Source organism: Pagrus major, chromosome 21 (genome assembly GCF_040436345.1).
Source record: "Pagrus major chromosome 21, Pma_NU_1.0".
In the NCBI taxonomy this organism is placed as follows: Eukaryota; Metazoa; Chordata; class Actinopteri; order Spariformes; family Sparidae; genus Pagrus; species Pagrus major.
In genome coordinates this window covers 3,346,811-3,372,306 of record NC_133235.1, presented here as the reverse complement: position 1 = coordinate 3,372,306, position 25,496 = coordinate 3,346,811, and the positions used below count along the sequence as shown (strand labels likewise).

The 25,496-nt window shown below is 41.0% G+C and overlaps 1 protein-coding gene across 1 annotated transcript; it reads left to right on the top strand.

Annotated features, from left to right (window-relative positions):
• Positions 1–406: 406 nt before the first annotated feature.
• Positions 407–17,677, top strand: c21h5orf22 (chromosome 21 C5orf22 homolog). Its single transcript, XM_073491975.1, has 10 exons — positions 407–647; positions 1,760–1,905; positions 4,828–4,977; positions 5,897–6,030; positions 8,779–9,077; positions 13,584–13,646; positions 14,587–14,708; positions 15,196–15,262; positions 17,171–17,310; positions 17,414–17,677. The coding sequence occupies exons 1-10, from the start codon at positions 579–581 to the stop codon at positions 17,568–17,570; spliced, it is 1,347 nt and encodes a 448-aa protein (XP_073348076.1). The 5' UTR covers positions 407–578; the 3' UTR covers positions 17,571–17,677.
• The last annotated feature ends 7,819 nt before the right edge of the window (positions 17,678–25,496 follow it).

Genomic DNA, 25,496 nt, shown 5'->3' with positions numbered 1-25,496 from the left:
TGTTGATACAAGCACAAAAACCTAAAAAAAGAGAGGAATACGAGCTCTTCTTCTAATCCTTCGGTCGGGAACGCTTCGTGTTGTTGTGTTTATAACACATACGTATACCTGCGGTCGTGCGTGATTATGTAATTATTGCTGGAATTCCTCGGTTTCCTAACTACAGCTGTTCGGCGGAGCTGCGCCGTGGCGGACTCAAAACGCAGCTGGTGGGGGTTGCCGGACGAGGACGACGGAGCAAAATCGTACCGGAGCCGTAACGCAGCGGACACGTATCCAGTGGAATCTCGGAGTCTGGTGGCTACCCACTCCGGTACAGTAGGCGGCGGCATGCAAGCCCTACACGTTGGTTTGCGAGCCACCATTAAACTACAGAAGAAGAAGAAGAAGAAGAAGAAGAAGAAGAAGAAGAAACAGAAGAAGAAGAAGAAGCGACACTTTTTGACAAAACGTGATAATAAATGTGCTGAAGAGGGAGCATGAGACCGTGACATTGGTCAGCTAAAGCCAAGCTAAGAATTACGTCAACGTTACCTTCACATACGGAGTCAATAAGTTATACGTAGATCTCTGTTTAAATGAGTTCTGTTCCGCCAAAGAGGTTCTACAAGGAGCTGCCAGTGTGGATAGTAGAGGACCACCATGATGTAAGCGCTTCTTTGATGTGCTCTAGTTTAGCTGTGATGTACAACCCACTATTGCGTCTGGAGGCTTCCACTTACTGTGCGTGCAAACAATGAGTATGAGCCTTTACACGCCTAGCTATTTCTACAATTATTTTTGTTTTGTCTGTTTAATCGTCCGAGTGGCATTGTTTTCACAGCGATACCTTTAATTTTCATGTCAAAGCCTGTCACTCGCCTTTTAGCCAATCACCAGCCTCTTAGCACGCTCTTCAGTTACTGTACCAAACATGGACTGTAAGCACTGATCAGATATCAGCTGAATGAAACCTCGGGCAGGACACCTCTCTCTTGAACGTATCTCATCACGTACGACATGATCAAGTTTCTCTCATTTAGTATGAGTTGTCTCTGGCCCCTTCAGTCTATTCATACTATTACAATGTGTGCTACAGTACTTGTACAAACAAGTACTGTTATGTTTCTGAGCTGTCCGATAGACCTGGAGGCTACAGTACATTGGCTTGTTTTGTTTGCAGTGTTGCCATTTTGCCATTACATTTGCCATTTTTGAGTCACTAACTCAGGAAACAGATGGTATCATCCAGATCATTACACCTATCTGGAATGATCAGAAGTGGCCGGATGAGACCCACATATTTAAGTAGGGTTCAGATTGTACCTGTAATTCCAGATTTGTCCTCCATCTGATGGGACTGTTAAACTGATAAAACAGACTGAACCTCCAGTAATTTGGGCCCAGACTTATCACCTGTTACCAAACTGTCAACTTCTGCTTTGGCAAATTTCAATATCTCGGATTGTTAAATGTGTTACATTCTGTATCAGCTATGCTAATAGAGTAGCAATTACTGCTGCACAAAGACTTACCCAAACATCTTAATTTTGGATTTTGTGTGTGTATATCATTACTATGGATTCTGTACGATCTCATTTTATGGCTGTCTGATGTGTCAGATAACCGTAAAATGCAATTTGTGCTTTTTCTGATGAAAGTGTTGGTGATTGACATGTGAAGTGTCTTATAATTTCATATAATCTGTCATTTCTAATGTTTTTTTATATTTCATGAGTGAAAGGGCTTAAAATTGCTTATTTGACTGTGTCTTTCCTAGGTGGTGTGTCATATTTATCGTGCCATTGCATCAAAACACCTCCCTCTGGAGAACATAAAAATGGTGCATTTAGACTCCCATCCTGATCTGCTCATCCCTGTCAACATGTCTGCCGACACCGTCTTTGACAAGGAGAAACTCTTCAGGTATGTTTGGTTTTTTATAACAGTACAGTGTGTTGCTACCAAGACCGACTCATTCTGAGCGTTCCCGTCAGTCTTGGGAAAGCCTCATCATGAAGCTGTGGCTTGTATTAGTTCAGGCAGAGGGTTATCTGAACAGATGATAGCTGGATGTGGCTACGGTGTCACTTATCTGTTGGAGTAACTGTTGCACAAAGTTAACATTATTAATTAAGCAGCTGAGGCGGCTTCACAGTAAAATCTGTAGCATGGCTATCTGAAGGGTTGGTTATCCCCAAATTAAAAGTGCTTGGTAGAAAAAACATACTTTTGAAACTGCTGACAGTATGCTCTGTGAATTATTCAGATAACTGAAGTTATTTCTCTATGTTTAGTACACACATTCCTTCAGACAGGCTGTCGTTTGCAGGGCAACTTTTTAATGCACTCAACAAAAATATAAACTAGGGGTGGTAATTACAGGTTACCTCACGACCCAATACGCTACATGGCCCACGATACCAACTATATCACAATACAGTGATTCTGCAATAATTGATATATTGCAAGACAATCATATAAAGATGCATCACGATATCTGTATAACTGAACAAAACAAAATGCCTGTAAAAAGATTAAGCGCAGTATTTGTCTTTGGTGTCAGTATCACGGAATTTGACAAGAAACTGAGATGAAACACTGAACTAAAAGTTCATAAAGTCTGAGTAGTGCCTCTTTTACAAACACAACTTGTCATTGTCCACCTGTACCATCACATAAACTGGCAAAAGTCCAAACCATTAGAAAACAGCATAGTTGTGCAGCAGAACAAGTTTTTCAGTCTGTAAATAAAATTTACAGAGCTATAGAACAACTATGAAAACAAATCAGTATTAAGAAATACCACACATTTCTTTATCAAAGGCACATATAAAAATACAAATTTTAGTACTTTGCAAGCATAACCAACTTGTGTAAGTAAACCTGTACACATGTTATGCTTTTTAGAAGATAAACAAACTTGTCTTTAGTGCTTCAACTTTTTAAAGTATGACAAACTTGTTTTTGTGTATATCTGGACACATTTAACTGCTTATCAACTCATGTTATATAAACCTGGAACATTTCAGAGTTTACCAGCTTGCTTTACATAAATCTGGGATCATTTCAGTGCTTTGAAGTAACTTGTATTATGTAAACCTGAGAACATTTCAATTCAACCTCAAATATGCATGTTCTTCTTCAGGAACGACAACAGGTGAGTGCACTTCTCTGAGCGGTAAATGGCACCGGTATGAGTCTCGTGCATCCCCCGTGTTCGTAGCAGTTAGGAGTGCATTTCCCACTTGTTATCAATAAAATGGGCGGTGATTGTTACGTAGGAAGTGAAGTCCATCCATCGCGGGTGAGCGCAATTCTCTCTTCAGACTGGAGTGCATCCTCAGCTAGAAGAGCTTTTTCAGTGTGATATTTTTTGCTCTGTATTTCATACCTTGTTGTCAGGTGTGTTTGTAGCATTTGGCAAAAACCTTAATTTTGGGCCATGTTGTACAGGGGGAGGTCCTTGCAACTAAACCTAGCGATGGACTTCATAATACTGGCAGCCCTCAGGGGCAAGAAAGGAAACTTTGCTTTAAAAAATTGCCTTCACCGTGGCAGGATGACTTACAACGTTAGCACTAGTCGCTTTCTCAACGAAGTGATGGCATTGCAAGTGGCTTTGCAGGTTCAAGGTGTTGCCCATGTACTTTACTTTTACCAGACAGTTCAAAATCTATGTCAGTGAGCCCTTGTCCTTTGCCAAAAACATCCATCCAGCTGACAGGTGTAGCATATCAAGATTAGTAGGTTGTCCACATGTGCCATCACATAAAATGGCTAGTACTGATTAATGATGATACCGATTTCAGGTCTGGTTGCCCAGTTCTGACTACAGATACAGACATTTAAAACCTGGACAAATAAAATCAAAACAATCTGCATGGATAAAATTATTAGATGTAAGGGTGCTGCCATTGATTGGGCACCGATCGTTATCGGCCATATGCGTTGTAAAAAGTTTGATTGGTGGGCTCGAGAGCCCTATTAGAAGAGCTGATCAGATAAACTCACGAGACAGTTTGTCTATGTGCCACTAAATTGCCACACATAGTGCAGGACACTGCTGCACGCCTGCTGCTAACAGTTCGGATTTGCAGTGCCCTCTTGGTGTATACAGCGCAATATATTTCGCAAGCTCCTGCCAGCTAGCCGTTTGTGACTGACAGGATAGATGGACCGGTCCCACGGGACAATTCTCGCAATGTTTAGTCTCGCGCTGAAAGGCCAGCCAGTGATTATAACTACCGCTGACACAGTGCTGTGGAGAGACATCCCTATGGTAACAGTGTGAGAAACGCGCGCCATCGTAGTCAGTTCGATGTATCATTTGGCATTGTCTGTTTACATTTTCTGTCGTCCCGAGTGAGGGGACAACGTAACGGCGTTTGTTTCAAGCCTTGCAGCACGAGAGCTAACAGCTAATGGAGCTAACAGCTTACAGCTGAGCTAAACGCAGCAGAACTGTTCAGCAACAACAAGACATGTTAAACAGTGAACTGCAGTTAAAAAGTTCACACTAAACAAATGTGCTGAAGTACTTTAGCTGAGTACAGTGTTGTCGGTGAAAGTACTTTGAGTTTGGATCACTTTGCATCTGTGAACATTTTATCAATCTGAAGTAATCAGGCACAAACAGTGACCAGGTAGTGGAGTAGTGGCTTCAGGGAACAAAGACTGAGACAACTGAGACTGAGATGCAGAATTTTTCCTAAATTCTGTGATTTATTTACTTTTTCTGAGTTCTGTATTTTACAGTTTACAGATAACTTTATAACTTTTTAGATATTTTTACTGCTGGGACAAGCATTATGTTGGACCAATCACTGTATGTATTTTTTGTTTCAGTGAGTTGAGTATAGAAAACTGGATCATCCCCATGGTGTATGCTGGCCATGTGTCCTGTGTGGCATGGCTGCATCCATACTGGGCCCAGCAAATCAGAGAGGGAGAGCACAGGATGGCTGTAGGAAGAGACTCATCCACCACCACCATCAGGTAGCATACACACACCAAAACAGTCTCATACTTCTTTGTTAAATCATCTTTTGCTTTATAAAGTTTTTTATTATGAAAGCTACTGTAAATATACATCATAGTGTAAAATAATATAAAAAAATAAATCACAGAGGATCTGTTGGAGAGATTTCTATTTTTAATGTAGATGTTGAAAACATCTAAAAACAAAACTTTATTTTTTCTCACATTTGGCTCCCTCTCGCAAAACGCGTCCATTTCCTGGTGACACTTATCTAATTGTGGGGGTAGATCATCATCTCCTAACAACTTTCGTGTGGTGTTTGAAATACATGTTATACAAATCTCCATTTTTCATCTTTTTTTTTTTGATAACGTCTTGCTCAATTGAATTGTAAATGCCATATTTTCATTTTTCAACAATTACTATTAAATTACTATTAAATTATCTTGCTTTGAAGGATTTATAGGATTGTTTTATGATCAGTTATTTATGTCAAAAATGACTTTGAACAGGCACATTTGCAGTAACCTTCTTTGACTAACAGGACCATTTTCAGCAATGTGTAGAACCGATCGGGCAGCCAGTAAAGATTAGATACCGACACCTTCATTAAAGCCCCAACACTTCCAAACAGATATTTTTACTTTTATTAGACTTCTTCTCAGGACCGTTTTGGCCCGTCCACACTGGGCTTGGTTTACATCTCCCTCATTCTGCTGGTAGTTGCAGGGTGGGATAAGTTCTCTTGTTATCATTCTTGTAGGTACATACAGTAGGGGTTTTCAGCATGCAGCTCCAGCACAACAAGCCAGAGGAATGGAAAACACCTGAGTGGAAGTGCAGGGCCTTTAAGTATGCAATAGATTTTTTCCCTGTTTTTCCTCTTTGGTTCATCATGAACTCCACTTCTCTTTATCTCTGTCCGGTTCTCTGCAGGCTGACCAGTACAGACAACTACTTTCTCAGCGATGGTCTGTATGTTTCTGAGGAGCAGCTGGAGAACTGTAAACCTCTCAGACTGGATGTGGTCAAGGTCAATCCTGTCAAAGCAAGTCACAGGTCACCTTCAGGTGTGTACTTTAGCTACTGAGGGTGGTCGGACAGTAGTCACGGACATGTCTATCCACTGTCCTCCCCAGAAGAATTTCTGGGAAGGTTTTTGTGCAGAGGGAGAGAACCTTTCTACCACATTAAGGCCGACAGATGGGGATAGGAATCTGGGCACCCAGACTTCTGGTTTCGCAGACAAGCCCGTGCTAAATGGAATTGCTGTCTTGTTTGACACACCTCTTTAGTGTTGCATGGAGGTCGGTGACAGTACCTTTGGAGTGGCATACTGGGGTGGTGGTTACCATCTTTAAGAAGGAGAGTGTGCTCCAATTATCTAATAAACTGCGGAACAGCGGAGCAACCATTCCCCCTGGAGGGCTTGCTGGGGGGTCCATAGTAATAGGTCCATCCAGTCTACATGTTTTTTGTGGACTTCGAGAAGGTCTATAAACGTGTAACCAGGGGGGTATTGTGGGTGGTACTGTGGGAGTATGGGGTACCGGGCCCATTGCTACTGGCTATCGAGTCCTTTTATAACCAAAGTGAGAGCTCTGTCCCCGGTCCTGTGATATTCATGGCCAAGATCTCAAGGCGCAGTCGTGGTGAGGACAGTGTCCAGTTTGAGAACCTCAGAATTTCGTCTCTTTGCAGATGAAGTGGTTCGGCTGGCTTCATCCGTCCGTGAACTCCAGCAGGCACTGGGGCGAGTGTAAGCTCATGCCCTGAGCAAAGGCGTTTACATATCTTGTTGTTCATGAATGACGGCGAAATATATTGTGAGATGGACAGGCGGTTTTGTGCAGCATCAGCATTACTGCAACTGTTGCACCAAACCCGTGTCGAAATGAGCCAGCATTAGGTGGTTCAGGCATCTCATTGGGATGCCTGGATGCCTCCCTTTGGAGGTTTTCTGGGCATGACCTACTGGGTGGAGACCCCGTGGCAGACCCAGAAACCACTGGAGGAATTATACAGTATATCTCATCTGACCTGGGAACGCCTCAGAATCTCCCATGAGGAGCTAGAAAGCGTTGCTTGGGAGAAGGACATCTGGAATACCCTATTTAGCCAGCTGCCACTGCAACCCAACCTGGATAAGCGCAAGACGATGGATGGAAAGTCGACTAATTTCTATGTCTTGGAGCCATGACAAAAGCCATTCTGAATAGCCCAACCCATATTTGTCCACATTCTTCACAACATCCTTCAAAGTGAAATGACAGATCAAATAAAAAAAATTGATGTTGCCTATAAATAACTATTAAGTTATTTAGGTCTCACTGTTGGACCTAAACGCTAATAAGACAGCAGAGCACGCCCCCTTATTGTTATCCACATACGCCCACGCATGCTTTCAAATGAATTCATGCTGTCAACTTTTGAAAAAAGTAAAAACCAATCATGAATCATATGACGGTATCTTTCTAAAAGAACAGTAGTAGAGCCTTTACTCTTATTGAATAAAATCTAAGGATATTATTTTCAAAACTTGTGAGCTGTTGACTGTCGCTTATTTAGTTATTAATATCTGATGTTATCAAGAGACACTTTGAAAACCAAAGTTTTCGGAGGCTTAAAGGTTTTTCCACTTAAAATATATTTTATTATACAATGTGAGTCACTGATTAATTAATTTTTAATAGGAGCTTTGTCCCATTGGGTTAGGTTTAGGATTAGTAGTTAGCCTAATTCATGGTGTTATAATTGCAATTGTAATTTTGATAAATAATAAAACTGCTATTAAGCTAAATACATGTTTTGTGTTGACCTATTCTTTTACTGTATGTTGTCATAAAGCATTGTAATAATGCTTATTTTTCAAACATCAAAGTTTTGATGGATAAGCTTTACTTGAATTATTTAAATGTAGCAGCAGTGTGGTCACATTACCTGCTGCTCCCCCAGGTTAAACCAAACATCCATAGCAAAAACTATATATTTTGTCATGTCTCCCTTAAAATATATTTTGTTACAGAGGTGGTTTGGTCTTGGGGTTTATATTCAGCAGCATAGAAAATTTGAATAACTCAGTGATCATAGAAATGTTATAGGAGTTCTAAAGTGTGTCTCTATGATCCTCTTCTACAACTACACATTGCTACTTGTCACCCTGATTATGAAGGTGACACTACTCTACTAGAGTCTATAGACTACAATATAACATAGAATTGAGAATTTATAGAATCTAGTTTAGAGAATATTTAAGATCCAAGATGAAACTGACAGAAGGGCTGGACAAGACAAAGGCACAATTACAAATTTGTCTGCTACCTCGGTGCCATGGACAGCACCATGGATTTATCAATACACAGTTACTGATTTTTCATTCTAACTGTCAAACTATTTCTAGATGAGAATGTAGGGGGATGGAAGGTTACCATGGGTGATGCACTTGGTCATTTTGCTAACAAGGGGGATGGCATCCTCTCTCATCCTCCCTCAAATCTTCTACTGAATGTAATCAAGTACAAAAGGGCAGATTAATCTTTAGAAAAAAGTATTTATATCGGACTGCATTATATTATTCAAGTATTGGTGGTAGTTACCTGAATGTATAATTCCATAACTAAGTCTCTTGGTTAATTATTTTCCATTTTTGTGTTTTATTTCTTTATCAGGTATTTTTAATTGGATTTATTTCCATCGTCTCCTAGTCCTTGTTCTATCTTTGATTATATTCTGTATATTCCTAATTAGTTATTGAACTTAGTTAAGTAATGGACTAACCTCAATCTTACACTGCTATGCTGTTCTGTGTGACATTTCAGAAAAGAAAACAGAAGAGGACACAGAGAGATGGTTTGTCAAGAGAGCACGTACAGAGGATGATAAGGGTGGGGAAGCCAGCTGCTCCGAGTCCCTCTTAAGATGTACGGACACACTACATCCAGCAGAGAGCAGCAATGGGACAAACTTGGGGGATGATGATGATGATGATGGTGACGGATCCACTAGTTATGTTGTTAAGAGAATATCTGCATTTCTGAGTGAGACAGAGCCGTACATCTTGGACATTGATTTGGATTTCTTTTCATGTAAGAACCCCTTCAAGGAGTTATATACACAGGTATGTCCCACTGATACACCTCCACCTCATATATAATTGTGTGTCTGTGTGTGTGTGTGTGTGTGTGTGTGTGTGTGTGTGTGTGTGTCATTATTGTAAAAGAAGCTTACAATAATGATGTAAATAGTCATTAATCATGTACTTAAATGGAGCCAACTGATTTTTTACCCTTATTCTTGATTAGAAACACATTCTATCAGTGGAAGATTTTAACTTGCTAATTAACAGGAAGTCCAGAGTTTGGAATGATCCCTGGTCTGATTCAACAGGAAATGCATCATATCCAGAAAGTAAAGAGTCCATGGGGCTTTTAATGGAAAAGAACTGTATTGAAATAGAAACATAATGGTTGTTGCCACAAACATTAGAAAACAGACTAGAGACTGGAAGCTTATACAATACGTCTCTGAAAGAGATGGACAGGTCGACAAGACATTATTCATGATTGTGCTGTAGCTCAGGTGGTTGGGTAGGTCAGGCAATACCCCTCCTTTAGACATGCTAAAGTGAAGCGGTGAAGCCCGGATTCCTGTGCTTGTTTGTGTCAGGCAGATGAATGTAACGTAATCTAATCACGGTATACACAGGAGTAAACTAGGCCTTTATTTTCAGTTATGAGCAGTTGAGAAACATAAGCAGGTCATCAACTACATACCTGCCGTTTATATCCTCTGGAAATTACTGCTTGGGGCTTTAAACATATAAAACATGTATAGTGTATAATAATCATGTTATGAATAGTGATGCTTTAGGCTTTAACCTCCATCTTCACATTGTTATTGTGTCGGAAAAATACAATTATGTCATTTAAGGAAAGGTATACAGCTGATTATTAATGAAGCTGAAAATATGGGACCACATCTGTACAACATCACAGTGGTAAAAGGGACTCCCTAAAGATGTAATATTTCGCTAGGGGATGGCAATGTAGGTTCTGCGTCACAGTTTCTTCAACCTCAAACAGAGATGATTTTTATTTTCTGGGATCTTCACTTTTCTTGTCCAGATTGAAACCAAAAGTGAACGTTGTCATATCGTTTTAGTCCATTTTCCTAAACCTAACAAAGTATTTTTGTTGCCTAAACCTAACCAAACTGCAAATTAAAACTGGAAATATTATCTTTAATACCTGAAAACAATACGTTTGTGAAGTCAAAAAACAAAATCTTGCTATGTAAGTAGTCCTTGTCTATTCTTATATAATCTAACCTCCTAAAAGCCTTCCAGCAAAAAACTTCTCAGTAACCACCCAAAGGGTCGAACAAGGCAGATTATCACTTTCAATGCACAGTCATGAGGCCAATTACAGAAATTATAAGAAAACATGCACTCGGAGCACAGGCTAAGACAGTCACAGAACTTGCTGAAGCGTGCACTGCTACATCCTGAAAAACCACACTCATCTGGGTGAAATACCAAGTTTTTAGGGAGATGCATTTTGCAAAGGAGGAATTAACATAAATTCTATGCAGAAGTTTAAAATATACGTTTTAACTACATTAGATACAGGCTTTTTATAATGGGAAAGCCCGATTAAATTTTACCTTTTTGGAACAACTTTGTTCTGATTGTGAAGAATTTCATGCATAAATGTATTGCTACATTTCCCATCAGTTAAAGGGGCTCTATGTTATAATTTGTAGAAATGTACATATATTTATCATTTTTTTATTTCACGTGACATTAAGAATTAAACCTTCCACATCTCTCTCGGTTGCCTTTGTAAGCCCCTGAACAATTTGTTTAAGTTGTTTAATGCTGCTGGACTGGATTTCTTTATAAAGGACTCAGGTCGAATTTCCCACGACAGTCCAAAGGATGTGACTTGTGATGCTTGTTCTCGAGTGCCTTTCTCTACTCTGCTAACGGAAAGCAACAGTAGCTAAAGTTAGAAGAATAAATGGAGTTAGCTAACATAAACTAACAACCAGCTCCCAGCTAGGGATGGGTGCCGAAACCCAGTATTAAACAGGCCCTGGGGCTAAATTTAAGACCGTATTATCAATAAGCTCAGATGTTATCGGTTCCGCTAACGATATTGGAAAAATGATGGCATTCGTCAATGATGGATTTTCACTCTTCCCAATTCTGAAGAGAGAACTCTGTGTCAGAGCCTGTCCTGTGCAGGGGGCGGGACAGCCTCTCACCGCCCGTCTGTCACTCTCACACACATGCCGGCACAGACAGGGACACAAGACACCTTGCTGCGAGTGCCAATGGTGGAGAGAGCCAAATGTTCAAAAGAGTGGTGGTTATACTTCACGAGAATCGATGAAGACAATGTTCGTTGCCACAAGTGCAGCAAGTCTTTTGCATGTGAGGGCAGGAACCAAGCAATCTTTCAAAACATCTGGAAAGTACATCACATACAGCCGGAGAAATGCACAGTTTTGACAGCCTAGCTCGTAGTTCATCTCAGTTTAGCCCATCTACAGTACTGTGCAAAAGTGTTAGGCAGGTGTGAAAAAATGCTGTAAACTAAGAATGCTTTCAAAAACATAAATAATAATTGTTTATTTTTATCAATTTGCAAAATGCAAAGTGAGCGAACAAAAGAAAAATGTAAATCAAATCAATATTTGGTGTTACTACCCTTTGCCTTCAAACCAGCATCAATTCTTGCACAAAGTCAGGGATTTTGTAGGATTATAGTCAGGTGTATGATCAACCAATTATACCAAACAGGTGCTAATGATCATCAATTTCACATGTAGGTTGAAACACAGTCATTAACTGAAACAGAAGCAGCTGTGTAGGAGGCTTAAAACTGGGTGAGGAACAGTCAAACTCTGCTACCAAGGTGAGGTTGTGGAAGACACAACAGGTCTTACACCACGGCAAGACTGAGCACAGCAACAAGACACAAGGCAGTTATACTGCATCAGCAAGGTCTCTCCCAGACAAAGATTTCAAAGCAGACTGGGGTTTCAAGATGTGCTGTTCAAGCTCTTTTGAAGAAGCACAAAGAAACGAGCAACGTTGAGGATCGTAGACGCAGTGGTCGGCCAAGGAAACTTCATCAAGACACATCAAGCTTATTTTCCTTTGAAAGCAGAAGATGTCCAGCAGTGCCATCAGCTCAGAACTGGCAGAAACCATTGGGACCCAGGTACACCCATCTACTGTCCAGAAGTGGTCTTCATGGAAGAGTTGCAGCCAAAAAGCCATACCTCCTACATGGAAACAAGGCCAAGTGACTCAACTATGCACGAAAACATGTTGTAGCAGAAGGCAGCTTGTTCGCCGAAGGGCTGGAGAGCGGTACAATAATGAGTGTCTGCAGGTAATAGTGAAGCATGGTGGAGGTTCCTTGCAAATTTGGGGCTGCATTTCTGCAAATGGAGTTGGAGATTTGGTGGATTAATGGTCCTCAATGCTGAGAAATACAGGCAGATATTTATCCATTATGCAATACCATCAGGGAGGCGTATGATTGGCCCCAAATGTATTCTGCAGCAGGACAACAACCCCAAACATACAGCCAACGTCATTAAGAACTATCTTCAGCGTAAAGACGAACAAGAAGTCCTGGAAGTGATGGTATGGCCCCCCACAGAGCCCTGATCTCAACATCATCGAGTCTGTCTGGGATACATGAAGAGACAGAAGGATGTGAGGAAGTCTACATCCACAGAAGATCTGTGGTTTGTTCTCCAAGATGTTTTGAACAACCTACCCGCCGAGTTCCTTCAAAAACTGTGGCAAAGGCAAAGGGTGGTCACACCAGATATTGATTTGTTATAGATTTCTCTTCTGTTCATTCACTGCATTTTGTTAATTGATGAAAATAAACTAGTAACACTTCAGTTTACAGCATTCGAGAATCGAATTGATTCGTGACCTTAAAATCGCTAATTAAATCGAATCGAGGATTTGGAGAATTAGGACACCCCTATGAACTATAATAATCAGCATTGTTTCACAGTAAAGGTGCATGTGGAGGAAACCTATGAACATGACAGATTCTGTTAAACTAACAGAGCTTGATGAAACTGTGACATCTTAACAGGCAATTTACATTGTCCAAACTGCAGAATCACAGAGCTTAAAACAGCAGAGCGTGAGCTCTGATAGACACATGTATAAGCAGTTTATCTTGAACGTTTAGTTAATGTCACAAATGTAATGGCCTCCTGATGATGATTGTTTTTTTACCTTCTCTACAATGCAGTGTAATTCATAAAGGCTAAAAAGTGGTGTTATCATTCTTGTTGGGCCTATAGTAAGTACCAGGTTTATCAAAGAATTGTTAAAGTGAATAATGAATATGAATTGACCAAATTATTACCAAATTCACATTTTTACTTAACAATTAATCCAGTCATTCACCCATGTATCCCATTTAGCTTAAAACAGAACAATTATAACCTGAAGAAAGATGAATGTGCGAATTGCATTTAAAACTATGTGCATCTACATAAAGATCCCTCTGTAGTTTAAATGCAACATAGTAGTAAAACATGTTTCCTTGAAGTGACCTCAGCTCCATGTTGTCTTTGTGTCAAGGAAGAGTACACCATCCTTCAGGAGCTCTACAACTTCCAAGGACCCAGCCCTGATGCTGATAAGGTCAGACCTTGTTTTTGCTTTTGTTTAACCAAAAATTATAACCCTCTTTTTACAGTCTCCATACAAGTACAGAGTAGGACCCAGGTGTGGTTGAACACATGTGCAAATGATGTATATGTAAGAACTGTATTCTATTATAACACACAGGGCTGCATAATGGAATGAAATTCTGTAACTCCATCATGCACATATACGTGTATACACCCACAGCTTTGGTTCTGGTGCCCATTTCCAGCCCTGCTGTGATAGTGGTTTTAGACAATTCCATATACTGTAAATATAAGTGTAATCCTCTGAAGAAGAAACTCCACATGTATTTTACCTAAACCATCCATAGTTACTCTTACCATTAAAGGAATAGTTCACTCTAGAACGAAATTCAGTCATTATCGACCGGTGTAGTTTCTTATTCCCGTGGGGGTACCCTCCTGCAGCAATAATCCATATAACGGGCGTCAATGGTGTTCGAGACAAAAAGGTCCATAAAACTACACAAAAACTTTGTAATATTCTTCCGCGGAGTGTCCCTCCAGAAAAATGTACTAAATGACGTTGTTTCAAGTAAACTCTGGATGTCGCCACTTCAGGACACTTGGATTGCAGCGGACGAGCAGTATGGAGGAATATTACAAAGTTTTTGTGTAGTTTTATGGACCTTTTTGTCTCGGACGCCATTTCCGCCCGTTATATGGATGTTTGCTGCAGGAGGGTACCCCCGCGGGTCTCCAGCTGCACTTTGAGGAATAAGAAACTACACCGGACTTCTCATCAGCATGAGGGTGAGTTGATAGTGACTGAATTTCGTTCTAGAGTGAACTATTCCTTTAACCTTTTAGAGCTGTGGTAGGTTTTTATTGTAAATGTATGTTTTGATAACTAACTAAGGTGTCTGTGTGTCTGGTCTGTGTGATTGATTGATTGTGTGTGTGTGTGTGTCCAGGAGGAGCTTGATGCATGTGTGGATCGTCGTGTACATCAGTTAGAAGACCTGGAAGCAGCATTTGCTGACCTGCTAGAGGATGATGGGGAAGAGACAGTTACACGCTGGGCGAGAAACCCTGGGTAAAGTTTCTCTGTGACAGTACAGAGAGCTAAACAACACACTGCCTTAACATTGAAGTTAGTGCAATTTTTAAAGGCGAACTTAGGCTTCATTGGGTCTAGTACTCAACCTGTGATGTGGTGTGTTGTTTTTTGAGCGACGCATGTCAGCAGTTTCTATCAATACTGTTTCATTTTATTACACATTGTAGAGATGCAGGTGAAGGGATGATTATGGAGGGAAATTAATGCTTACACTACTTACTCTATATTAAGCAGTAAACTGAGTTTTCTGAAACTTAATTGTGATCATTTAGCCTCATCACTGACCGATAGTCTAGCACTTTATAGATCGAACAATTACGCTCTAAAGTGTAGAGTCATGCATTGTGTCACTGTCAGTAGAAAGTCCATGCCATTGCTCTCTGTCCATTACTGTAAATTTGTAATTTTTCAGGGTACAGTAAGAGCTCATGTTCTTCCCTTTTTCCTTATATGTGTTTTCAAGCATGGCTTCATTAACCCAACTGGTTTCCAGTCTGAGGTCGAGAAACCTGTGCCCTGACTATGAAATGGTAAGAATGTTACTGAACCTGCATACCGTAACTGTATCTACCACTGCTTCAAGAACCACAATAACAGTATAAATAGTATCAATATGTAATTATTACACCATGTTAAAGCAGCTACAAGGAACTTTCAGTTTTTTCACTGCAGACAGAAGCATATGAGCCACACTGCCTCCTGTGGAAAAGATCTTGGTCTGGCTTGCGTGTGCATTTGTTCTGGAAGCAAGTAAAAGAAAGACAGAACTTATTTTTAAAACAATTTTTAAACAGGAAGCATGATGATGAGGTTGTGTCTTTAGCCCCTTTTACAGTGCCTTTCTATGGATGGAATCTTGCACCGATATTCTGCCTCGCCATCTGTACAGAGGGCGACAATGGGCGACAGTTTTGTTCTGCCCCTGATCTGCTAGTGCAGATAGTAACAGAGCCTCAACAGAGGTGAGACGATGTCTGTGTCCCAGATTCCACCAAAACATCACGGCCATGTTGCATTCTATACAATGCTCGTATTTCCACCGGCTGCGCCACCGCATGTTTCAGCAGCATCCCAGAAGCGGCTCTCCGCTCTGCTCCACGGAGAATACGTGCCGTGTCTATTTTCAGGAAGAGGGACCGTAGCTGCGTCAATGTGCACAGAGCAGATTGAGCCAGACAGGAGAAGGGAACGGCATGGTGCATCCAGTCAATTTTCAAAATAAAACACCCAGTGCTGACTCGGGATATAAAGCACAATGAAGGTGGAAATATTAACAATAAATACAGTTAAAACAGACAAATAATGAAATTATTTAACTATGTAGCCAACTCAACCATAGTAGAAGCACAAAAAGCCAAGAAGAAGTAATGAAATAAACACAATCTGAGCCAACAACATCAGGCAGGCATGACACTCCGCTTCTGAAACTCTCCTCATGGGATATGAAGTCACATGGAGGACGGAACAAATCAGCAGCGCACACGCCAGGTAACATAGACGTGCCCAGTGGAATCAAGGAGTAAGGTAAACCGGCAACGTGGGACGGTGAGGTGTTCTGATGCTGTTCACAGTCAGACATCTTAACACATCCTTCAGTTATCAAATAAAAGAGAAATGACCCACAAAGCAATGTTACAAGACCAAACAACAGTAAGGTAGGGTCTTCGACAACTTACATGAGAAAAAAAATACAGAATTTATATGTGGAAAAGTTGCTGTCATCGTGTCTGTCCTACCTAAATGACACACTGGAATGGCTGTATGCTGGCACTGCTTGGTTCAGTGTGAACAAAGGCGAGCCTTCGTTGTAGCATTAATGTGGAATTTGTGGGGAAAGGGCTTACGTAAGATTAGTAACTGTAATATGACAACAATAAAATAAAGGAGACTTTTTTTTTAGTGTAGTACCGCCAGACTATAGAGCTGCTTCTCTCCTCAGGCTATGAGTCCCCTCAATTAATAAAGATCAATAAAGATCAACGATAATAATCATCAAAACAGCTAATCTTTGCGCTGAATGTCTTGTTTGCTTATGTAGGGCATATAGAGGCATCAGTATTAAATGGAGACTTCTTCTTTAAAGTTAAAAGTTCCTTGTACTAGTGCAGTAAGTATTGACATGGATGATTTTGGTAAGATGGATGTTTTTATTTCTGTCTGTTCACATAGCTGTCATTTTGTTCACGTCTGCCTGACCAAGGCCTTAAGGGTTGCAACATCAGGATGAAACTCAAAAGGACAGGATCTTCAACTCTTCAAATAATATGAATGAAAGATTCAGAAATGATTCAATGATAATACACTGCCTTTTCAATTAAAGGCTTAAAATATCTCAAATGAAACATCATTCCTTCATTCTGGCTCCATTCTTTTTCCTCCTTTTATCTCTTGAGTTTTTGTCTTTCAACCCTTCTCCTCCCCCGTCTGTTCTCTGTCAGGTGCATCAGGCGGGGTTAACCTGTGACTCTGTTGAGCTGCCTCACCACATCAGCACTGATGAGGAGATCGATAGACTCGTCTCAGCTGTACAACTGCTTCTGAAGGCTCTGCCTAAACCTACACTGGTGACTATGTCAAGGTAAATATACCAAACACAGAGTTAAAGGTCTGCGGATGTCGACTTCTGAATTGAAATCTTAATTCAGTAAAAGAGGTTAAATGTGTTTAACATGTGTTTTCAGGTCAAGTCTAGATGAGTACTGCCCAGTGGAGCAGGTGGATTCAGTCCAGACCAGAGTGCTGGCTGTACTGGAGAGCCTGTATGGACCACTGGATTTGCACAAAGACTTTGAAAACAGCAGCACAGAAACTCGGGGCTGCCAACCTCAGGCCTCTTAAAGGAGAAATTCTCCATGTTATGTGGATGTATCCCAATCAGTGTTGATGGTAAATATAGTTAATTAAGGGCAATAAATTCCCCAGTGTGTGGTGTCATTACAGAGAAAGTTGGTTTATTAGTTTTCCTGCTTGCACAGCCTGCCTACATGCAACCTCCTGACGCTCTACCCCCTAATACTTCCAAACCTGCCTTCTGGATTGTTTGGTCTTGTAATGTTGCTTTGTGGGTTGAAGTGTTGGACATTTCTCTTTTATTTGATGAGTAAAGGATCTGTTTAGTTGTCAGACTGAACACCATCAGACTGACACAACCTTGATCTGCGCCTCCGCTGTTCCATTCACACAGACGCTGTCTTACCTCTGCTGCAGCTCTGATACTACCTCCGGAGGCAGATAAGAACTCCAGCATAACTTTCACACAGACAACGAGGCAGAGTATCGGCGCATGATTTCCGCACTGAAAGGGCAGTGTGAATGGGGCTAGAGATCTGGAAAACATCCTGGATCAAGCTGTTGCACTGGATGGACTGACCTTGTTCAGAGCCAGCAGGTCACGGAACTCATGGGAGTCTTTTACCAGCTGACACGCCCCCTTAGTTATTAGCCCATTTCAGGCTGTCCTTTCAGTGCAGGAATCATGTGCTGATTCTCCGCATTGTCGTCTGTGTGAAAGTTTCAGATGCGGAGAGGGGGACCACTGCGGCTCTGAGGCGCCTCCGGACATAGTATCAGAGCCGCAGCAGAGGCAAGCCAGAGTCTGTGTAAATGGATAAGCTGGAGGTGCGGATCAGGGGTGTGTCCGTCCTACCAACTCTTCAACACATTTCTGCCCAAAAAACAGCGTCTGCCCCTGGCAAAAAACTTCAACTCACCATGTGTTTATCCCACTATTGTGGTGTTGTAGTTACTGTCTTGAAAACATCACCCTCCTGACCGAGACTTCAGTGAACTTCCCCCCAGAAAACAGCATCCCTCTCCACTAGTGATAGAGCCAGACTGGGTCCGCTGTTTACTGATTGCAATTATGTAATAATGTCATTTAGAGCAAAAACGTAACTTTGTCACTTTCCAGGATGTTTGGTGGGTCAGGATCTCAATCACAACACATTATGACAGCATCCATATGATTATAAACAGTCAGCGGATACATGTTTAGATTAACAAGAGGACACCAGGGGAAACAGGTTGAAAAAAAATCACACAGATCTCAACGTCATGATGTGTACCGCCACACCTCTTTTGGATCCGCAGCTTCCGACTGCTGTATGAATTGACACACTGGTGCGGCTTTACCGGAGCTGCTTGGTTCAGTGTGAACAGACAAAGGCTGAGAAATGGCGAGCCTTCACTGCAGCGATAATGTGTTATGTAGTTTTAATTTAATCACTTATCTGTTGACATATGTTACATCATTTCAGTGCCACCCATGAATCAAATTCATTCATTCGTAAATTCGACATTCGTAAATGTCTGAACTGATACACTTTAAACTGCAGACACGTTTGATTTTTTCCCCGTTGATGATGCGCAGATCACAGGTGGGCATACAGTACTGTGCAAAACTTTTAGGCAGGTGTGAAAAAATGCTGTAAATTTAAGTGTTAATAGTTTATTTTCATCAATTAACAAACTGCAGTGAATGAACAGAAGAGAAATCTGAATCAAATCAATATTTGGTGTGACCACCCTTTGCCTTCAAAACAGCATCAATTCTTCTAGGTACACCTGCACACAGTTTTTGAAGGAACTCGGCGGGCAGGTTGTTCAAAACATCTTGGAGAACAAACCACAGATCTTCTGTGGATGTAGACTTCCTCACATCCTTCTGTCTCTTCATGTATCCCAGAAAGACTCAATGATGTTGAGATCAGGGCTCTGTGGGGGGCCATACCATCACTTCCAGGACTTCTTGTTCATCTTTATGCTGAAGATAGTTCTTAACGACTTCCTTAAATCCTTCTGTCTCTTCATGTATCTCAGACGCCTCCCTGATGGAGTTGCATGATGGATAAGTATCTGCCTGTATTTCTCAGCATTGAGGACCATTAATCCACCAAATCTCCAACTCCATTTGCATGAATGCAGCCCCAAACTTGCAAGGAACCTCCACCATGCTTCACTGTTGCCTGCAGACACTCATTATTGTACCGCTCTCCAGCACTTCGGCGAACAAGCTGCCTTCTGCTACAGCCAAATATTTCAGATTTTGACTCATCAGTCGAGAGCACCTGCTGCCATTTTTCTGCGTCCAAGTTTATGTTTTGTTTGTTCCTCCCATGTTGGAGGTATGGCTTTTTGGCTGCAACTCTTCCATGAAGACCACTTCTGGCCAGACTTCTCTGGACAGTAGATGGGTGTACCTGGGTCCCACTGGTTTCTGCCAGTTCTGAGCTGATGGCACTGCTGGACATCTTCTGCTTTCAAAGGAAAATAAGCTTGATGTGTCTTGATGAAGTTTCCTTGGCCGACCCCTGAGTCTACGATCTTCAGCGTTGCTCGTTTCTTTGTGCTTCTTCAAAAGAGCTTGAACAGCACATCTTGAAACCCCTGTCTGCTTTGAAATCTTTGTCTGGGAGAGACCTTGCTGATGCAGTATAACTGCCTTGTGTCTTGTTGCTGTGCTCAGTCTTGCCGTGGTGTAAGACCTGTTGTGTCTTCCACAACCTCACCTTGGTAGCAGAGTTTGGCTGTTCCTCACCCAGTTTTAAGCCTCCTACACAGCTGCTTCTGTTTCAGTTAATGACTGTGTTTCAACCTACATGTGAAATTGATGATCATTAGCACCTGTTTGGTATAATTGGTTGATCATACACCTGACTATAATCCTACAAAATCCCTGACTTTGTGCAAGAATTGATGCTGATTTGAAGGCAAAGGGTAGTAACACCAAATATTGATTTGATTTACATTTTTCTTTTGTTCGCTCACTTTGCATTTTGTAAATTGATAAAAAAAATAAACAATTGTTTATATATTTTAAAGTGTTGTTAGTTTACAGTATTTAACTTTTGCATAGTAGTGTATATCCATGGACACTGCGGGAAATCTGTGCAGGGGTGGTCGTATCGTATCCTCGAGCAAGATACTGAACCCCGAAATTGCTCCTGACGCGCAGTTGGCACCTTGTGTGGCAGCCTCTGCCGTCAGAGGGCCCTGCGATGAGCTGGCGACTCGTCCAGGGATATACCCTGGCCTCCGCCCATATGAACACTGGATTTGGCCCCAGTAACCCCCGCAACCCCCCGAAAGGGGGGATAAAGCAGCAACATCCCCACAACCCTTACGGATAAAGCGGTCAAGAAAATGAACTGAACTGAATCCAAACAATATAACAATATGTACAAATGAATAAACCTGTTCAATAATAAATACACAAAAAATAAACTTTTAAACATATTTTTAACAGTAGTGCAACATGTGATAACAAAAAGTGCACACTAAAGACTCAAAACAAAAAATTAGATAATGTAAAATGTGATTCATTTAACCTATTCATCAAAATATAATATATAAAATAAACAAATAAGGTTCAAATTCACCCCAAGTGAATAGAATAATAGAATAATATATTCTACTTCACACTTATATCACACTTCATTCACAATGCAATCTTTCTGGCCTTCCTTGCTGCAAAGTCATCAATAACTTCCTCATAGGAGGTCTGACCACCAACCTCATGGTTGATACTGATTGTGGCCAGACCACTGAGGTGTTCTTGAGCCATGGTGGATCTGAGGTATGTTTTCAGGAGTTTTAACTTGGAAAAACTCCGCTCAGCTGAAGCTAATCCATAAGGCAATGCACAAGTTGGTATTTATTTCTGTGAGCTGCTTTTTGTGTATGAATTTCAACAACTCAAGGGTTGTCATGCTCTTTGATGGCAAGTCAGGTAAATTTTCCAAATCTTGAGCCAGCTCCTTTCCATCCAAATCAGATTGCCCCCCATGGTTTAAGGTGTGTGCAAGTGCCTCTGCTTGCTTCATCAGCTCTTGGTGTGGCAGGTCTTGGAAATTTGACAGAAGGTCAAACTTGTCTTTCACAGTTTCAAGAGTGGTAAACCTCTCCTTATGTGCTGAAACCTCAGCATCCACCACCATATTAAAGAAGGTTATCTCCAGGTTTTGCAAGGCATCCCTAAATGGCTCATCAGGAGACTCATAAGAGAAGTGCCGTTTGTGGACCTCAGACGCTTTTGCACAAGGACTGCATCCACATTCATGTCTTCACACGTCCTTAGCCGATGTCTGTGCTGCCACAAAGCCTGTGGCTCTGTAGGACTCAAGAGCTTTTTCAGTCCTTTTCAGTAGATTTACTGCTACATCCACTTGCATTGTTTGGGACTGTAGGACTTTGCTCAGCTGCTGAATTTGACTCAATATGTCATACCAGACGACTGTGCACAGAGAAAAGCGGAATGATCCCACTTCTTCTGTCACAGATTGGGCTTTTGCCCTGATGGTAAATATAGTTAATTGCCCTGGTTTCTCACCTCAAGCAGAGCCTCTCTTACAGCTGCAGCTTCATATCGCAGAGGCTCTATAGCTTTCACTCTGCTCTCCCATCTGGTTTCTGACCATATTTTGAGTGAAAGGTTGACATGTTTCTTGAGGATTGCCAATCTCTGGGGGGAGGCAGAAAACAGGCTGTATCACTTCTGTACAATACCAAAATATCATAAGGCATCTCTGAAGCTTTTGGCAGCGTCAGCAATGTTCAAATTGAGTGAATGTGCACCACAAGGCACAAACAAAGCTCTTGGGTTCAATTGCAAGAGACTGGCCTGTACTCCCTTATTTTTCCCTCTCATATTTGCGCCATTGTCATATGACTGTCCTCTGCAGTCATCAAAAGCAATCTGAAGCTCCTCCAGCCTTTTCAAAATCAGGTCTGACAAACTTTCACCAGTGGTCTCCTCTACTGCCAGGAATCCAATGAAGTGTTCCTTAACCTGGGGGTCTTCCTCCAGTGACGCAACTCTGATAACTACTGACAGCTGTTTGGTGTGGCTAACATCCGGGGTGCAATCTAAAATGAAGGAAAAGTACTTGCATTCCTTTTCCTCTTGCACAATGGTTGATAATTTTTTTCCACTGATACATTCAGTCAACTCAATCTGGATATGTTTGCCCAAGTAGCTCTGGTGTGATGGTTGACTTTCAACTTTGTGGATGTAGTCTTTCATCACTGGGTCAAATTTTGCCAGAAGCTCCACCTCTTTCAAAAGTTTCCATTTGAAGGAGAGTGCTCTGCACCGATTATGCTCTGCCTCAAGGAGGGCCTGCTCTTGTTTGTCTATGGTTGTACCTTGTTTTAATCGAACTACCAATTCTTTCCATGATGCCAAATTCTTATGGTGTTCTGGACTATTTTCATGGCTGGTCAAAGCAGCACTTGCATTCTTCCAATCAGTCAGTCCTCTGTGTGTTAAATGCATTTGTTTTGCAGAGAAAAGTTTACAACAAAAACAAAAAAGACTGATATTCTTTTTTAAGTATGTCACCCAGCTTCTTTTGATCTTTTCACCATTGACTAAGGTCCTGCTGAAGTACTGGTGGTGGCAACCTCTTCCATCATCTCTCCGAGGAAAAATGAAATCAGGTGGTACATGATACGGCCCTCTCCGAACCAACTCTGTTCTCATTAGGTCTGTTACATGAAGAGGCTAGTCAGCAGGATCAGCTGAAGGTGAATTGCCAGTGTTTGCTGCATCTAGAGGGCACATGAAGCACACTTTCTCACCTTGTATTCAAGGGCACATGAAGCACACTTTCTCACCTTGTATTCAAGATAACTTACCACACACACACACACACACACACACACACACGATATATAGAATAAATATAATGACAATGTAATGCTATTGTGTGACTGCAGCATAAAGCATAACCTGATATTTTTTTAAAGAGAACATCCTTGAGCCACTTAGATGAATAAAACAGGACAGTTAAGTTATTGCTAAAATTCTTTACATTCATCAGGCACACACCCGAGACACACCCAAGTGTGGAATCAGTGGTGCAATCAATATGAACAGCTTGCACTCACCTGAACATCCAGGCTCAGTGGGTAGAGGCAGGGTGAGGTTGGCAGGAAGAGCAGCAAATACATTGACTGGATGAGACATGGCACAACATATTGTCATTTTCATATAAGTCAATACATTTTTATCATCACAAAAATTCACTGACACATTAAACTAACCTGAGGAAACCGGAGCAGCTGAGGTGCATGGCTGTTCCTGGTCTGATGATTCAGCTGCAGGTGGTCCTAAATATTTTTAATAGTGAATCTAAAATGATATAACAAACAAGTGTATTATCAACATGGAGTAAATCATTTCCATTTTTCAAATGATATTATTATTAAGCTGCTAAGCATTTTAATGTTGACATTCATTTTATATAAATTCACTTAGTGCCATATGCTCACAGCTCTATGTGCATACCTCTCTGTATAAACATAACTCTACCTGTATGTATATATAATTTATTATTATGCTCAACTTTTTTGATACAATATTCCATCAGTATGCAACTTATACTTATCTCTGTTCATCAGTATATAACATATGCTCATCTTTTGCACCTTGTCTAAGTCCACATGTTGATATCCTCATCTGCATATGCGGCACTGACTCACTCAGCACTTTACTAGTTTGCACTCTGGTTAGATGTAAAACTGTATTTCACGGTACTTGAACTTGACAGTAAAGTTAAAACTAATCCAAAACTGAATCTAATCTAATTGTGCTATATGGACAGTAATAATAGACTTTTCACATCCACTCAATTTTTAATTTCATAGCACACAATGAGATGCAAAGTGCTATATACTGTAGCTAGCGTCAACTTGTATAGTGTTTTTCTCATAAAATAGCCAGCCAATCAAGGCCAACCCAGGCCAGCAGTCTGAACCAGTCTTATGACAGTCTTATTTTGACAATTTTGCGGCCGACTGCATGTTAATGACCAAACCTAGCCGAACGAAGCGGAACGTCACACGCCCTCATTGCTACTTAACGTTAGCTTACTAGTAAGATGACATGATGCTACTGCTAGCTAGCATGATCATATCATGAATGCTCAGTGAATTTAAAAAATATATAATCAAAATTACATACCTTTCTCCTTTGTTGTGAAAGTGACTTGTAACAGCTATAAAGGGGCTTTACGTCAGAATTGTCATTACTTTTACTTAAGTTTAATTTATTTTTTATGTCAAAGTATTTTTTGTAGATAGAGGGATGGCAAAAACTGTTGAAAAATAAATAGACATTATAATTTTAATTATACATTTTTCTCACAACATATTTGGCGCCCCTCACTAGGTGGTGCCCTAGGCAAGCGCCTATGTCGCCTGTAGGAAGGACCGCCACTGAATCTGTGGATTGGGTGGTCCAGGTCATAAAACTAAACATTGTGATTAATATCAGATGGGCTGCTGGTGGGTGGAACAATACATCTCATTAATGAGGAAAACATCAAATTACCTGCACAATAAGTGCGTCTCTCCATTAACAGAACTGTGCGCATTACGCATGCGGCACATCAGTTTAACTTTATTGATTATTTAAATATTATTATTTAATTAAATAATAATTTAAAAAACTCTCAACCAGTTTTAGGTCTGTGTTATAATTTAAATATATAATAGATAATGACATTTTTGGCATAAATTCATCTGGCGTCTCTACAGCTGTAAAAGCCGACTGACAGCTGATCCAACTGTGATTAGCTGCAGCTGTCATCAGAAACGGACGTCGCTTCCTCCATTGCTGCGGAGGAAAGGACGTCTCATTTGTCTTAAAACCTATTTCCTCAGTCGTCTCTCCTCCCGTGGTTTCCCCGCGTCTCTCCCTGAACCCTCGGTGGGCGGGACTAAGATGCAAGAAAAGGAGGCAAGTGAGGGAAACATGGAAACAAT

What these genes read in the sequence shown, in the direction of transcription:
- c21h5orf22 (XM_073491975.1), top strand. Translation starts at nt 579, where the DNA reads ATGAGTTCTGTTCCGCCAAAGAGGTTCTACAAGGAGCTGCCAGTGTGG. An exon ending in AAGTCACAGGTCACCTTCAG is followed by an intron (nt 6,031 to 8,778) that starts GTGTGTACTTTA and finishes GTGACATTTCAG; the next exon opens with AAAAGAAAACAGAAGAGGAC. An exon ending in ACACTGGTGACTATGTCAAG is followed by an intron (nt 17,311 to 17,413) that starts GTAAATATACCA and finishes ATGTGTTTTCAG; the next exon opens with GTCAAGTCTAGATGAGTACT.